General features: G+C 39.0%; 1 protein-coding gene across 1 annotated transcript in view; it reads right to left on the bottom strand.

The window, feature by feature from the left end:
- HIVEP1 (HIVEP zinc finger 1) overlaps positions 1-13,959 on the bottom strand; it is a 129,332-nt gene that overhangs the window by 15,603 nt on the left and 99,770 nt on the right. Inside the window, exons 4-6 of the mRNA XM_052648826.1 lie at positions 12,693-12,826; positions 11,805-11,980; positions 7,163-7,264 (exon numbers count right to left, since the gene is read on the bottom strand). Coding sequence (XP_052504786.1) covers positions 7,163-7,264; positions 11,805-11,980; positions 12,693-12,826 — 412 coding nt within the window. The remainder of the gene's footprint in view (positions 1-7,162; positions 7,265-11,804; positions 11,981-12,692; positions 12,827-13,959) is intronic.

The following is a 13,959-nucleotide window of genomic DNA, read 5'->3' as shown; positions in this document are numbered from 1 at the left end:
AAAAGTGCTTAGTAAGACTGTGCATGGTTAAAGGGAAAGAGACAGCAAGCTAATATGTGGAAAGACCCTACCTACATTACACAGGGCAGTTTCACCACTTGTTTTCCGGAAAACAAGGAATACACGGTCAGGCAGGAATATGGTGATGGCAGCTGAAGTCTCAGAAGGAACGGCGGCCGTGAGCCTGCTCCTGAGAAGGAGGGGTTTCCCAGCGTGATGAGGGGCCTGGGACACTCCTGCGGGAGGCAAGGAAGCAGTCGGGGAGAGAAGCCAGCACTTGAGACCACTCTGCCCGGAGCAGCTTCTGGACCTGAGGTTTCCACCAGCAGATGTACATTTCAATTAGATTAAAACTGGGAGAGCTGAAAATGCTATTCTCCCTCCTATTTTAAGTCAGCCACTACTTCTGCTACATTAGTATGGCTGATAACTTATATTTTTCCTTGGAAAATAAAATTGACCCTGAAATGAAACACTTCATAACATACACCACTCTTCCTTACAACATCCTTATGGAATTGATAAAGGCAAGGTTTTAAACACACGCAGAAATGTGAAGGCAGGAACAAATCAAGTCCTCGGCTTTCAGATGGTCTATTCTGCAGGGAAATCTATCTTGTGGTGCTGCTGAGTCAGAGCAGAAATGAACCCCAAGAGAAATAAAGCTCCCTGATTTAATAAATGAACAGCAAGGCTTCTGAGTGAGTCATTATCCATTTATACATATAAAACTGGATGGATGAGGACAAAGTCTTACTAACTATCCACCCAAACCTGTAAACTCCACCTGGTGGAGAAGGAGGGATGCTGACACCTTCAGGTACTTGTGTATAAAAACACCCTTCCACAAAAAGATTTTTGCTCCATGGTATTATTACTGTGGTTGCCAAATGGGACTATCCACCTAAAGAAATCATGTGTCTTTCAGCCATTACTGTCCAAATTCCCATCACAAAACAAAACAGCAGGGGCAGAAAGAAAAACAAAAGCTCGGCAATGAAAATTCCAAGGGGGCATGGATTAAAAACTCTACTACTTGTGCTTCCTTGTTTTAAGAATATTTGAGAAGATAATCCAGATTAAAAGTCAGATGTGTATGGGCGTGTGCTTAGTTGCTCAGCTGTGTCTGACACTTTGTGATCCCCTGGACTGTAGCCCGCCAGGCTCCTCTGTCCATGGGATTTTCCAGGCATGAATACTGGATAGTTTTCTCCTCCAGATCTTCCCAACCCAGGGACTGAATCCATGTCTCCTGCACTGGCAGGCGGATTCTTTACCTCTGAGCCACCTGGGAAGCAAAAGTCAGATATATAGTTGTTCAGTCGCTCAGTCGTGTCCGACTCTTTACAACCCCATGGAATGCAGCACACCAGGCCTCCCTGTCCTTCACCAACTTCTGGAGCTTGCTCAAACTCACATGCATTGAGTCAGCGATGCCATCCAACCATCTCATCCTCTGTTGTCCCCTTCTTCTCCTGCCTTCAATCTTTCCCAGCATCAGGGTCTTTTCTAATGAGTCAGCTCTTCGCATCAGGTGGCCAAAGTACTGGAGCTTCAGTTTCAGCATCAGTCCTTCCAGTGAATACTCAGGGTTGATCTCCTTTAGGATGGACTGGTTCGATCTCCTTGCAGTCCAAGGGACTCTCAAGAGTCTTCTCCAGCACAGTTCAAAAGCATCCATTCTTTGACGCTCAGCCTTCTTTATGGTTCAACTCTCACATCGCTATATGACTACTGGAAAAACCATAGCTTTGACTACATGGACCTTTGTCAGCAAAGCAATGTCTCTGCTTTTTAATATGCTGTTTAGGTTGGTCATAGCTTTTCCTCCAAGGAGCAAGTGTCTTTTAATTTCATGGCTGCAGTCACCATCTGCAGTGATTTTGGAGCCCAAGAAAATAAAGTCTGTCACTGTTTCCATTGTTTAACCATCTATTTGCCATGAAGTGATGGGACTAGATGCCATGATCTTCGTTTTTTGAATGTTGGGTTTTAAGCCAGCTTTTTCATATATATATGGGACTAAAATGGCAGTGACTTTAAATTATTTTAGATGATTAAAAAAAAAAACACCCCCAATCCCTCCGACTTTCTTAAAGGACCATGCTGAAACTCTCCTGTACAGCAGGACCCCGACCCCCGCAGCTTGCCCAGTGCTCTCATCTCATCTGCCTCATTTACACTCTTAACGCGCTCCACCCCTCTCCCAACCTCCAGGGTTTTGCCTAACAACTCCCTGGGTCCAGAATCCTTTACCCCACCCCCTCTCATCAATATTTTTTCGAACAAAGTGACATATGGATAAATACATTTTTTTCTATATTCCCTTCCTTTCCTTTCTCCTGGGATACCCCCAGTCATCCCTCTGTTCCCGACCAGGTATCTCTGTCCTCCCCAGATCCCAGCCTTGGGGAGTGGACCCTGGCCAGGCTGGGCTCACTCAACATTCCAGCATCACAGTCTCAGGCGAGGAGCTCCTGAGGGCAGTGACTTTGCACATACTGGACAGCGGCTGCGGCACTAAATCCAGAAAAGGAATCCAGCAGAAAGAGAACAAACTCTTCTCTGGAACCTGAAAAACGGCCACAGATACTTATCAGTCTGGGCAGATCATTACTGGGGATGAAGAAATAGAATGGTCAGGGTAGCTTAAAATATCCGCTAGTCTTCTGCTCTGATAACCCATAAATAACCAAGAAACAAACGAATGGGCATCACGTCTTTGATAATACCTGTGTCAAACACCTATAATACCGTGGCCACATCATGTAAAGGCTATTCAGAAGTAAAGGCATTAAGTATTGTATTATGGCTACCATTTCATCACAGTGAAGGAATTTAATGGAAGATGAATAAATATTTGAAAAACAACAATATTGAGCTATTTCCTAACAGAAAAAGGTCACATTTCCCAGTCCTTCATTCAATCTACAACTATTTACCGCCTATGACTTGCTAGTTAACAGTCCCAGCAAGTCATAGAGCGGCGAGCACGAGGAGATGCCTGTCCTTAAGTTCTATTTTCTAGTTGAAAGGAACAGATAACACACACATACCTCGTGGTGATTAAGTGCCATACAGAAAAATAAGCAGGTCGGGGGTGTGAGTAAGGCTGGCGGTGAGAGGGGCAGGGGTTTCCTTTCTTCTCGGGCGGTTCAGGAAGGCCTCCCTGATGAGGTGATATCTGAATAGAGCGCTGAGAGATGATGGCATGCCTTCCAGCCCCTGGTGAGGAAGTGGGCGGGGGTGGGGGGTGGGGGCAGAGAGCTCGTGGCGGGGCACAAACCACAGCTCTGAACAAGCCAGGAGGCTGATGGAGGGTTTTAAGCAGAGTAACATCGTTTTAAAAAGCCACTTTGGCTGCTGTGTCAGAAGCAGCCTGTGAAGAGACAGGGGTTGAACTCCAGAGACCATCAGAGGCTACTGCAAGCAACTCAGAAGACAGGATGGTGGCTTTGACCAGAGCTGGGTGCCACAGGTGGCCCAAAGTGCTTTTCTGAATGCATTTGAAGGAGGAGGCGACAGTTTTACTGACGGATTGGAGGCAAAGGACATCAGACAAGACTTCAAGATTTCAGTGCAACAGCTGAAAGGATGAGGGGAATAAACCACAGGGAAACGTGCGTCTTAAGAGGAAAGGGATCAATCAGGAGTTTGGGGCACATCAGGTTCTAGGTGTCCATTAGAACATCCAAGAGGAGACCGAGAGTAGGCAGATGGACGTGCAGGTCTGGAGTAAATATGGAATCATCAGCATACAGATGGTATTTAAAAAGTCAGAGGACTGGATGAGACTGCCGGAGGAGGGACATAGACAGAAAAGATGAGAGTTTAGAAATCATGGCCCTGGGCACCACGTATAAAGACTGGGAAGATGAGGAGGAATGAGCAAAGCAGAGTGAAAAAGAATACCTACTATGTTCTAGGCTGGTGTTGGACTAGAAAACAAGTCTACCCTGCAGACATGCGGCATCGCATTGCCGGCTTCCGGGCTTCCCTCTCTAAAAACACAGACATCTGAAGAGCTGCTCAGCAAGATCCCACCTCTCACTGTCATCAGTTTAACGGCATGAAACTACATTCCAAAGATCCAACCTTAGGATAGTAATCAAGAACACATAAACAAAGCAGCAAGCCATCATCCATCAAGTTGGCGCCAAATTAAAATTCATACAGTTATCCGGTATAGTTAAGGATGTACAGAAATACAAACTGTTCTACAGGACAATTTAAACTTATAAAGCAAAATTAATTTTCTAGGTATCTACATACAAGGTGATAGTGTCTATGCAAATTTGGAATACAAACTTAAAAACCCACGTGTTATGTGTGGATATGCACATGTATGGTCAATGAACTGAAAGAAAATCCCTAAGTGTGGTTACTGTTTGCCTCTGGGGAGAGTGACATGCAAGGGTAAGTAAGGGACATTGCACCTAATGTGTCATCTTTATTTAGCTTGCTTCCCCCCTCTACCCCAAATACACTGAATTTAAGAGAAAGGCTTAAAGCAAATGAAAGAAAATATAATAACCGACTCTGGTGTGAATACATGAGTGCATATAATAAAACTCTTTGTAATCTCAACTGTATTAAAAAAAAAAACAAAATATTTTTTAGAAGAACAGAAGACAACAATAAAGGCAAAGCAAGACCATTTGTTTCAAACAATAAATACTGACCATTTATTGCCTTCACTGCAAGCCTATAATAAAGCAAAAGTGGAGGAATATGTTTTGTTGGCATTTTATAAAGAAACATGAGGTCTCTGGTATAAAATAGCAGTTGGCAAAATCCACCGAAGTGCTGTTATTTACTACCGAATAAAAACCATGAAAAAACCTGAGAGTATTACCAATAAATGCAGTAATTAAAAAAAAAAAAACCACACACACACAGAAAAACAGGTAAAGCTACCTAGAGTTTTATCAGAGGATCTCAACTGAACTGGGAATTAGGGCCATTAAGTTTGAGTTGTAACCTAAAACCTGCTTCCAGCACTTCTGGAATGGGGTGAGAAATGACAAAAATGAATGGGAGATAATGTAAGATCATCGTCAGTCAGCCAACCGGAATGCTGCTGATAATTCATGAATACTGCGCTTAATTCGCCTAAGGAAATCTGGGATATAAACACAAGCTTCCCTTGACAATTCAGTAGATTTCTACAGATATTTACTTACTTTTGTAAGACTCATCTTCTTGAAAAAGTAAAACACTTAAGAGTATATATTGTAATAACAATGCTTTTAACATTTATACCTTTTTCAGAAATTAGTGTTACATGTTACAGCCCTTACTTTGAGCTTTTCCTAGTCTGTGGGTGATAAATATACTCACTGAAACCCTTACTCATTTTTCCTAGCCTTTAATTCTGAATTGCTCAGAGTAACAGCAATAAAGCAAATAAATAATGAGAGATTTTTTTCACTTAAATACTTATGGTAGTTAATTTACTGCAGGATTACAAAGAGCAGAAGATAAATCAAACAGACTATTTATATTAGAAGTAAATTATAGGTATATTAATTTTATTAAATGTGTGTCTTTAAACAAAGACACCAACACAGAATTCAATTCCTAGCCATTCGAAAATCAGTTTTAATACTTTTGTTCCTAGGACAAAAAAGTTACACATATGTTAATTTGACATATTACTTTTAAATCCTGATATTGCCATTCCCAATATGTATCAGAGTATCAAAGTGTCTATAAAACACTAAGAACCTCCTTTTTGTCCTAAGTTTGTTATAATTATCTTTTCCTTAAGAACACATCCATTTATTGCCAGTAATTAACATTTAAGGCAATCCTTTCCTTATGCTTAAAATATTAAATCATATCAACTGTAGCACTTACGATATGAGTCACTTCTCTTGAATATTTAGAAACAAATTCAGGCTGGTTCATCTAGTGCGCTAATTGTTGTCAGGTGTAATGAAAAGCATTTGCTTTTTTAACCTATGTTTTCAAAGATGTTTTCACCATTTTCTCTTTGGAAATTTTTTCTACATCAAACTAGTACATACTAACTAAAACATAGCAAGCAGGTAAATGTTTAATTTAGGGTACTTTTCAAAAAAGCAATAGGACAACTTAAAAAAAACAGTATCTCTTTTGTTGCTAAATTCTTGGGTTAAAACAAAATGCCTTACAAGAATACAATTCTACTGTCTGATTAGTCAGAACAGATGAACAGGTTTATTTCTCCTCAAAATTGGTTAGAGATAAATACTTCTAGTTGTTGAGCTAACATTGTTAAGAAAACAACCAGTTAACCTTTTCAAGATAATAAACAATTCCGGGAAGCAAATGAATACTTTATGCCACAAATATTTCCAGAGCAGCTGCCCTGAGCAAGGCGCTGCGCTGAGGACTGTGGGTGGCCGTGAGTTATACTCAGGCATGAATTCTACTCATGACATGCTTGAGAATCTCAGTGAGGAGGTGAGTGAGGAAGCGTGTAAATCATAATAAAAACATAGCAGAAAGGGATTCATTACTTTCACGGAGCAAACTCTAGAATATTACAGGTGTCGAGAAAAGAGAACAATTGCTTTCCACAAGTGCTGTGGCAAGGGGAAAAATCAGAGAAGGCTTCGTGACAGCGGTGGATTTGAGCTGGGTCTTGGAGGAAAATAAGATTTAGACCGGGTGCAGACGGGGAGCCGCATTTCTGCGGGGACTGAGGGCAGGGCCTTCAGGGAGAGGGGTACAGGCAGAGAACCAGATCAGCGTCACGGAAGCAGGAGACTCAAGTGGTGGGGCAGGTGAAAAGAGAGAAAGATGAGAGATACAGGTGGAGAAGCGGGTGGGCATCAGACTAGAAAGGATTTTGAGGAATTACTTGGTGGTCAAGTGGCTCATACTGTTCTTGGTAGGCAAATGGAAACCAATGGAAGACTCGGAGCGGAGGGATAGTATGGTCAGACACATGCTGCAGAAGATTAACTTAACGTCAGTAGGGACAGATGTTAAAGGAAGGAAGACAGAGTAAAGATGGGAAACTGATCAGGAGTCTATCACATAGGATAAATAAGAGGCAATGAAAATAGGAACTGAGCAAAGTCAGTGGGAATGGAAAGAAGAGTATGGATGCAAAAAAAAAAAAAAAGAGTACACTGTAAATAGCATTTATGAAAAATATGGAATAAAGCCTTACCTGATTCTTCTGTATCTTGTTCATCTATTAAACCTACTGAGACGCCTAAATCCACACATTTCTTGCTATGTGTCTTGGACTTCATGTGTTTTGTCAGATTTCCTTAAGGGAAAAGAATGTTTACTAAGCTTACATAGTATTATTTTGCTATTGCATTTGTCAATACTGGCAAATTCCATTCCTATTTCAAGTGAAAGTACAGACTGTGGTTACACAATTCCAATGACTGAAATTCGTTCAAAAGAAAATATTGGCATTTGTATGTTGCAATAACCCTGTTATTAAGTAATAATAAAGAGATTTATTATTCAGGTTATTACTTAATTACTATTAAGTAATAATCTCCTCTACTTTGATCATGTCTACCATTTCCTTATGGTTCCTATTCTCTAGTCCTTATTTATTTCATAGAACATTTTATACACACTTAAAGTCCCTTTCAGATTGCCCTGTGACCTGTGGTTTCTGAATTCTCCCCAGGCTGTGTTTGCTGGCTTTCCCTCATAGTATTTTACTTCCTTGTACACTTCTTAGATTTTATTGTAAACTTATCTTGAGCAAGATGGTTCTGCATGAAGTTGTAAGTACCCTGGGCTGTAGACATCGCTATATGTCAGTTTTCCAGGTGCTTCTGCCTGAGACTTGAAAAGCTTCATTCCACTGATTCTGGATGAATCTGGGGATCTTTTTGGCATGGCATAGTTATAGGGATTTGTTTTTCAGCAGGGAGCTTTTCCCCTACATGATCCAAAGACACTGGACAGGTGAGCCAGGATTCTTTCAGAGGCCTTAGACTTCATTCTAGGACCAGTATGAATCCCCAGGTCTGCAGGCATATATCTGGCTTGATGCCCTTATGGACATTTTTTTTTTCCATATCTGTTCACCAGGCTAGTTTGGAGTTTCTTTTTTATTTCTGTTATCTGAGAATCTGTCTTTCTAAATTTCAAGCCTGGCTATCGATTCAAAACTATAGTTAGTTGTTGTATTACAAATAGTATTTCTGTGTGTTTGGAACAAGAGAAACAATTTTCTGCATTAATTTCACTTCACCCTTCTGACTAAAAGTCTCCTAACAATAACCCTAAAGGGGTGTTTTCTCTGGCAGCTGGTATATTGACCCCTGTGAGCATCACCGGGTTACACTGGGAACCACTGGGCACGCTGGCCCAAAGTGATCATTAATACAGGGAGAGAACTCAGATTCTCTAGAGGATAACAAGCAGCTTGAGTGGATAATGCCACACACACCCAAAATTGCCAAGAAGGGAAAATCACCTCTTTTGAAAAGAAACAAAATCTAAATGCTGGGTTTGGTGAGCAGGGGCATATTAGTATTTGAGAATAAACCTTTAGAAGAGCTAAACACGTCTGAATCACTGGTCTAGACTTGGAGCCAAATCTTGCGATAGCTAGAAGACCAGTGAAACTGCAATATTTATAGAACTTCAATTCCACTAAAAATTCACTAAGCCAGTGGATCTGGTCACACCTGCTTAGGCCACTTCTTGCACTAGTTAGTATGCACAACGTCCCAGAGCTTGGGGCTTAACAGGTTCAAGCGAAAGAGGGGGCCCGGACTAGATACTAGGATCCAGCAAACCCTGACCTCTGTGATTCGAGAGATAATGTCCAGCTTGAATGACTTGGCCATGTCAGACATTTATTTTAAAATAAAGCATGAAGCAAATTTGGCAACATGTTAAAACTATTAACAGACGATGGGTATACTGGTGCTCATCATACAAGTGTCTACTTTTCTGTATGCTTCAAAATTTTCATATTAAAAGTTATGACTAGTTTTCCCTTCTTATTGTGGCTAAAATTTCCATTTACAAGTCAAAACACTTTCTAGTATGATAACAATATTACAAACCAAATTACAAGGTCCACTAACAGTTCTTTCAAAATGCTTTTGTTCCTTACATAGATAGTCATAGAGGTCATTTATTTTCTAAGAGATAGATGTAGAATTGTGAGGAGGCAAATTTGGGAATGTAAGTTTTTAATAAGCATATTTTCTCATAGCTTGAGCTATTACTTATTATTAACTAACTTTGTAAATAATCTAAAATACAGCAATTTGCATTTCATATGCAGAACATGCATATTAAAATGCAAATATCCCCTAGCAATGCTGTAAACTTGGTGCATTAATTTAATACAATACATTTTTCAACAGATTTAATAAACATTAATCTAAATCCTCTGGAAAGCAGGAAGCTTTTGTTTCTGGGTTCCTATAGCTATATATAGAGACAGCCCAACTTTCTGTGATATAAATGGGCCTAAATCCTAAAGAGATGGAAGCTCAATGTATATTTTCTGCTGACTGACCTTTAAAGTAGAATAATGAAGACAAATCAATTAAAACTGGTTTGAAAATGCATTCATAAAATAAACTGAGAGGACAAATGATGAAGCATAGATTTACAAGCATGACCACCAGAAGCATCAAAGTCTAGGAGGACAGAGCAATGCTATCTTCGCATACTCCTATTTATAGGGCATGCCGTCACATCACTGTTACTTTCTGTTAATAATCAGACACATCCAATAAGAAGTAGAGGTGAACTGCTTGGGAAAACCAAATCAATCAGAGTAGGGCAAAATCTACAGTCTCATCAAAAAACAAGACTTTTATTAGTTAGCTGCCTTTAAAAGGTTCTATGGAATCTGTTCCACATGCATCCACAAAAGGTAGCCTTCTACAAGGAAGCTGACCACAGCAAAGAGAACTGCCCTGGAGAATAGGGAAATAGTGAATTTCTGACATTTTCTTCACCAGTCTCCTGAGCTTGGGTAGCTTTCTTTAAATAAGTATTTATTTATCACATAATTCCAATGAACAATCTGACAGAACAGAAAGTTTAACGTAAACTCACATGTGTGGCATGTTTGAGAAATGATAGACAGGAAGACTGCTAACATGCACTGCTTGCTCGTCACGGACCACAATGCCCCGTCCACCATTTAATAGACATTTATCTAAAATTCTACATGATGCTGGTTTGAGTTATCTCACTAGGATTCATACTTGATGATTCATGAAAGTTTTCTTTGCCAAGAAATCTGTGGTTCCATTTGGTTTTCCACATCTACGTTTTCCTTCCTTTCTTGCCCTTATAAATATACCTTTAAAATATCCTGACTCCTTTCCCTCCTACTGAGAAACACCCATTTCACATTATACCTTGATCCTCTTTTATCTGGTAACGTCACTTTGTACCTGGTCATCTTTCATTTGTAAATACTGGGCTACTGCTGATCTCCTGGTCTCACACTGGAAATTATTTAACAGACAGGTGTTTCATAATCATTAGGATCAAAACCAGTGTAAAAGCCATGAACTGGGTTAAAAGATCAAACCACTTAATCCTATCAAAAGCCTTCCCACAAGATCAGGAAAATCATCCTGAAATGCACCCTCCATTTCTAGAAGGAACTCCTCTATACACCAAGAAAGACAGAATCACGGTTGCTACCAACTCATGATTTCTTGAAACTTTAGAAATACTCAAGGCTATCTGGATCACAGTTTTGTTTTCCCCCATCACTCCTGTTTCAGGTATTACTGGCATTTAAGGAGAGCTAAGTAGAAGCTACTTAGTTGCTATAAACTATAACTCTCCTTAAATGCCAATAAACAGTAGCCAAAAGAGGTAATAAACTTTGCTGAAGAATTTATCAATCTTTAAAACAGAAACCTCAAAGTCAACCAGTACAATAAGAAAAAAGCAAATGTTAACTAAAAGGGATAAAAATAAAGTAGTTCTGTGAAAAAGTTACTGATTAAATATTTTTCATAGATTTTGTCCTTTCAGACAAATAATTTTATGATCACATTGCCTTGTATTTGGGAGAGTCTTATTTTGTAAAGGGTGGTATATGAAATTGAAGCCTCAAGCAACTAATTTTTATACAATAATCCATAAACAAGGAACCTAATGGAGAAAGCAAACATTTTACAATAGCGCATTCATTATATGCAACAGGAAATTTGCAGAAGGTAAAATTACCTTAACTATAATAAAGCCTTACAATTTAAATAAAAACATATAAAGAATACAGAAATGGTACTAAATCTAACCTTAACTACTAGTTCTGAGTTCTATAATAATTAAAGAGTATAAAACTTTGAAACTAAAATTCAACAGAATTTGGGTAAAATAAATGTTTCATGGAAAACAAAAGAAATGGCTTTGCATGACTAAAATTAGATAATAAAACATGAATGTAATCAGTATAATTTTACTGTACTTATTAATTTTTGTCTTTAATCTTTTAGCACGGAAATGCATTTAATTGTGATCACAAAAATTTCTTTTTCTTCTTTGGCCCCAAAATAAGTAATTTTGAAAATGTATTAGTCATCATGTTATACAACTGTAATTTGGGGAGTGAAAGAAAAAAGGGCACTTGCTCCTTTTAGAATGTCATATTTATTACATATATTCTAAAAGTATGTAATTAAAATCTGAGGTCTAGAAATATATAAAGAAATAAAAACATGATGCTAACAAGGTATAATTTAGTCTATTTAAACTACTACAGCGTTGGTCAAATAATCTGTAAAGCTGGGTCTTGGCTCTACTGACTTAACGCAGATAATAAAGGACTATGAAGCAATGTCATCTCATACCTTTAGTCTTAAAGGAGAAGTTACAGTAAGTGCAGTGGTAGGGGCGGACATCTGTATGGGTTCGTATGTGTTTCTTTAACATACTAGGTTTCTTACAACGGATTCCGCATTCTTCACAAATGTACTTTCCTCTTCCCCTGCCTCGGACATATACATACTCTTCATTTGATTTATATCTAATTTAAAGAAAAAACAATGAATAAAGCAACTGGATACTATGTCTTGGAGAAAATATTGATGATTAAAATTCAACCTAAAAAATAAAACAAGGCACAATATTTACACTCAATCAGTATAAATGTTATGCACGTACAAGTAACAGAATATTCCAGCTTTTCAAAGCAACACAATATTGTAATAGCTGATTCAATTCAAGCAACTTTATTCAATACCAGGTTTAATTTTAAAATAGTTCCTCTAAGTCACTTGTCTAAAAGTTTCGTTATTGTTAAATTCAGTTACAACTATCAGTACTGAAATATTTCTGAACTTCATTTTAACTACAATTGGCTGTTATGATTTTTCTCACAACCAAATTCACAAAAGATATCAAATAGGCAATTAATTCATCTCTCTTAGCAGATTTTTTCCAGGCCATTCCTTATTATGAATCAATGTGAAACCCAGGGTTCACTCTGAAAATTTAGTGTTCAGCTGCCTCCTAGAACCTACAATGTTTCCTAAATAGTTATCATTTTCTTGATCAAAATGGAGTTATTTAACGTAATACCTAACATATATTTTGCCATGAAGATTCTGTTAATAAGCCGAGAAACTCTGCAACATTTATATAAAATTGGCACTAGTAAGTCTTCATTCACATGAAAGCAAATGTACATTTAAAAAGTAAGTTTAAATGTACATTTAAGAAGTAAAATTTGTACTTGCCCTCCATCAAATATTTTAATTCTTCTTGGTTCACTTTTGATTAAGGAATTTTCTTTATCTTGCTCACTGTTAATTTCAGAGGCATCTTTACTGCTGAATTCAACTACTGTGGACTTTTGATTACCTAATGCTCTCTGAAAGGGAAAAAAAAAGAGAGAGACACTAATTTAATATAGCTGAAAACACAAACACGCTGATGTTTCACTTGGAAATTAAAACACAGCAGAGTACAGTGCATAAGGTTAGCTTAATGGAAGTCATTACAAGGATATAACAGCTTTAAAGGTCATTGCTTTCTCTCCTTTATCTGTCGGAATCACAGTGAACTGATAAATCTTATTGGACTTTAAAATTCCACCACATTCCAGTGACACCCCCAAATAAAGACTCTACAACCCCCCACCCTGGTATTCAATGAACTTAATACGAATTTAAAAAATAAACTAAATACTGTTCTTAGAGCTAACTAACCACTCATATTACAGCCTAAGCATGCTTGTTAAACAGTTTACTCTTTAAAGATGGAAAAGAGCTAGCTACCCCTCTGGCAGAATGTCTCACACCCTGAAAAAGACGAGTAACTCCCCACCAGTACCAATGTGCTGTGAAGTTAAAGCAGTAGCCCTGTTTCCCAATATTTTAGCCTCCTCTTCCCCATCATTTTAAACCATAATTAGATTTCTTCTCTATATCCTCTGCAAAGTTCCTGAATAGTGATGACTGTGAATTATACATCACAGGTCAAAAGTTAGGTCTTGGCCTCACACTACTTAAATCTCTAGAAAAAAAGCACTGAACATGAGAATAATGAACAGTGTGTACTTTCCCCGCCGAAACGCTGTAGTGACACCAACTCATGATTTTATACAGCTGCACTATTCCCAACCACTTATCTCACTCCCCGGTCCACTCTGCCCTCGAAGGCCCCTGGGAGGTGGGCAGCACCAGTGGAGCACGTCCCACTGAGGAAGGACCCTTGTCCAAGGTCAAGTGTTAACGGCAAGGGCACCAACCCCAGTCCTCTGGCCAAATCCAAAGTAAGGCCCAACTTTTCTGATCAAGGGCCTCTTGATTCCAGCCTCCCCGACATGCCAAGTAGACAGCTATTGTACTGCGATGGCATAGTAACAGGTAAGTGACGAGAGGGTGTGTGTTCCACGAACAGAGGGCCAGTGCGGCCTCACCAAGAACTCCTTTGGGAAGGCCTTACAAAGCCAGCGGCAAAGAAGAGCAGCTGGCCTGTCTCGAAAAGGGGGTGTGAAGAGGT

The sequence above is a fragment of the Budorcas taxicolor genome, chromosome 11 (genome assembly GCF_023091745.1).
Source record: "Budorcas taxicolor isolate Tak-1 chromosome 11, Takin1.1, whole genome shotgun sequence".
Lineage (NCBI taxonomy): Eukaryota > Metazoa > Chordata > Mammalia > Artiodactyla > Bovidae > Budorcas > Budorcas taxicolor.
Note: the sequence above shows the minus strand (reverse complement) of the source record. Positions and strands in the feature narration are given on the sequence as shown.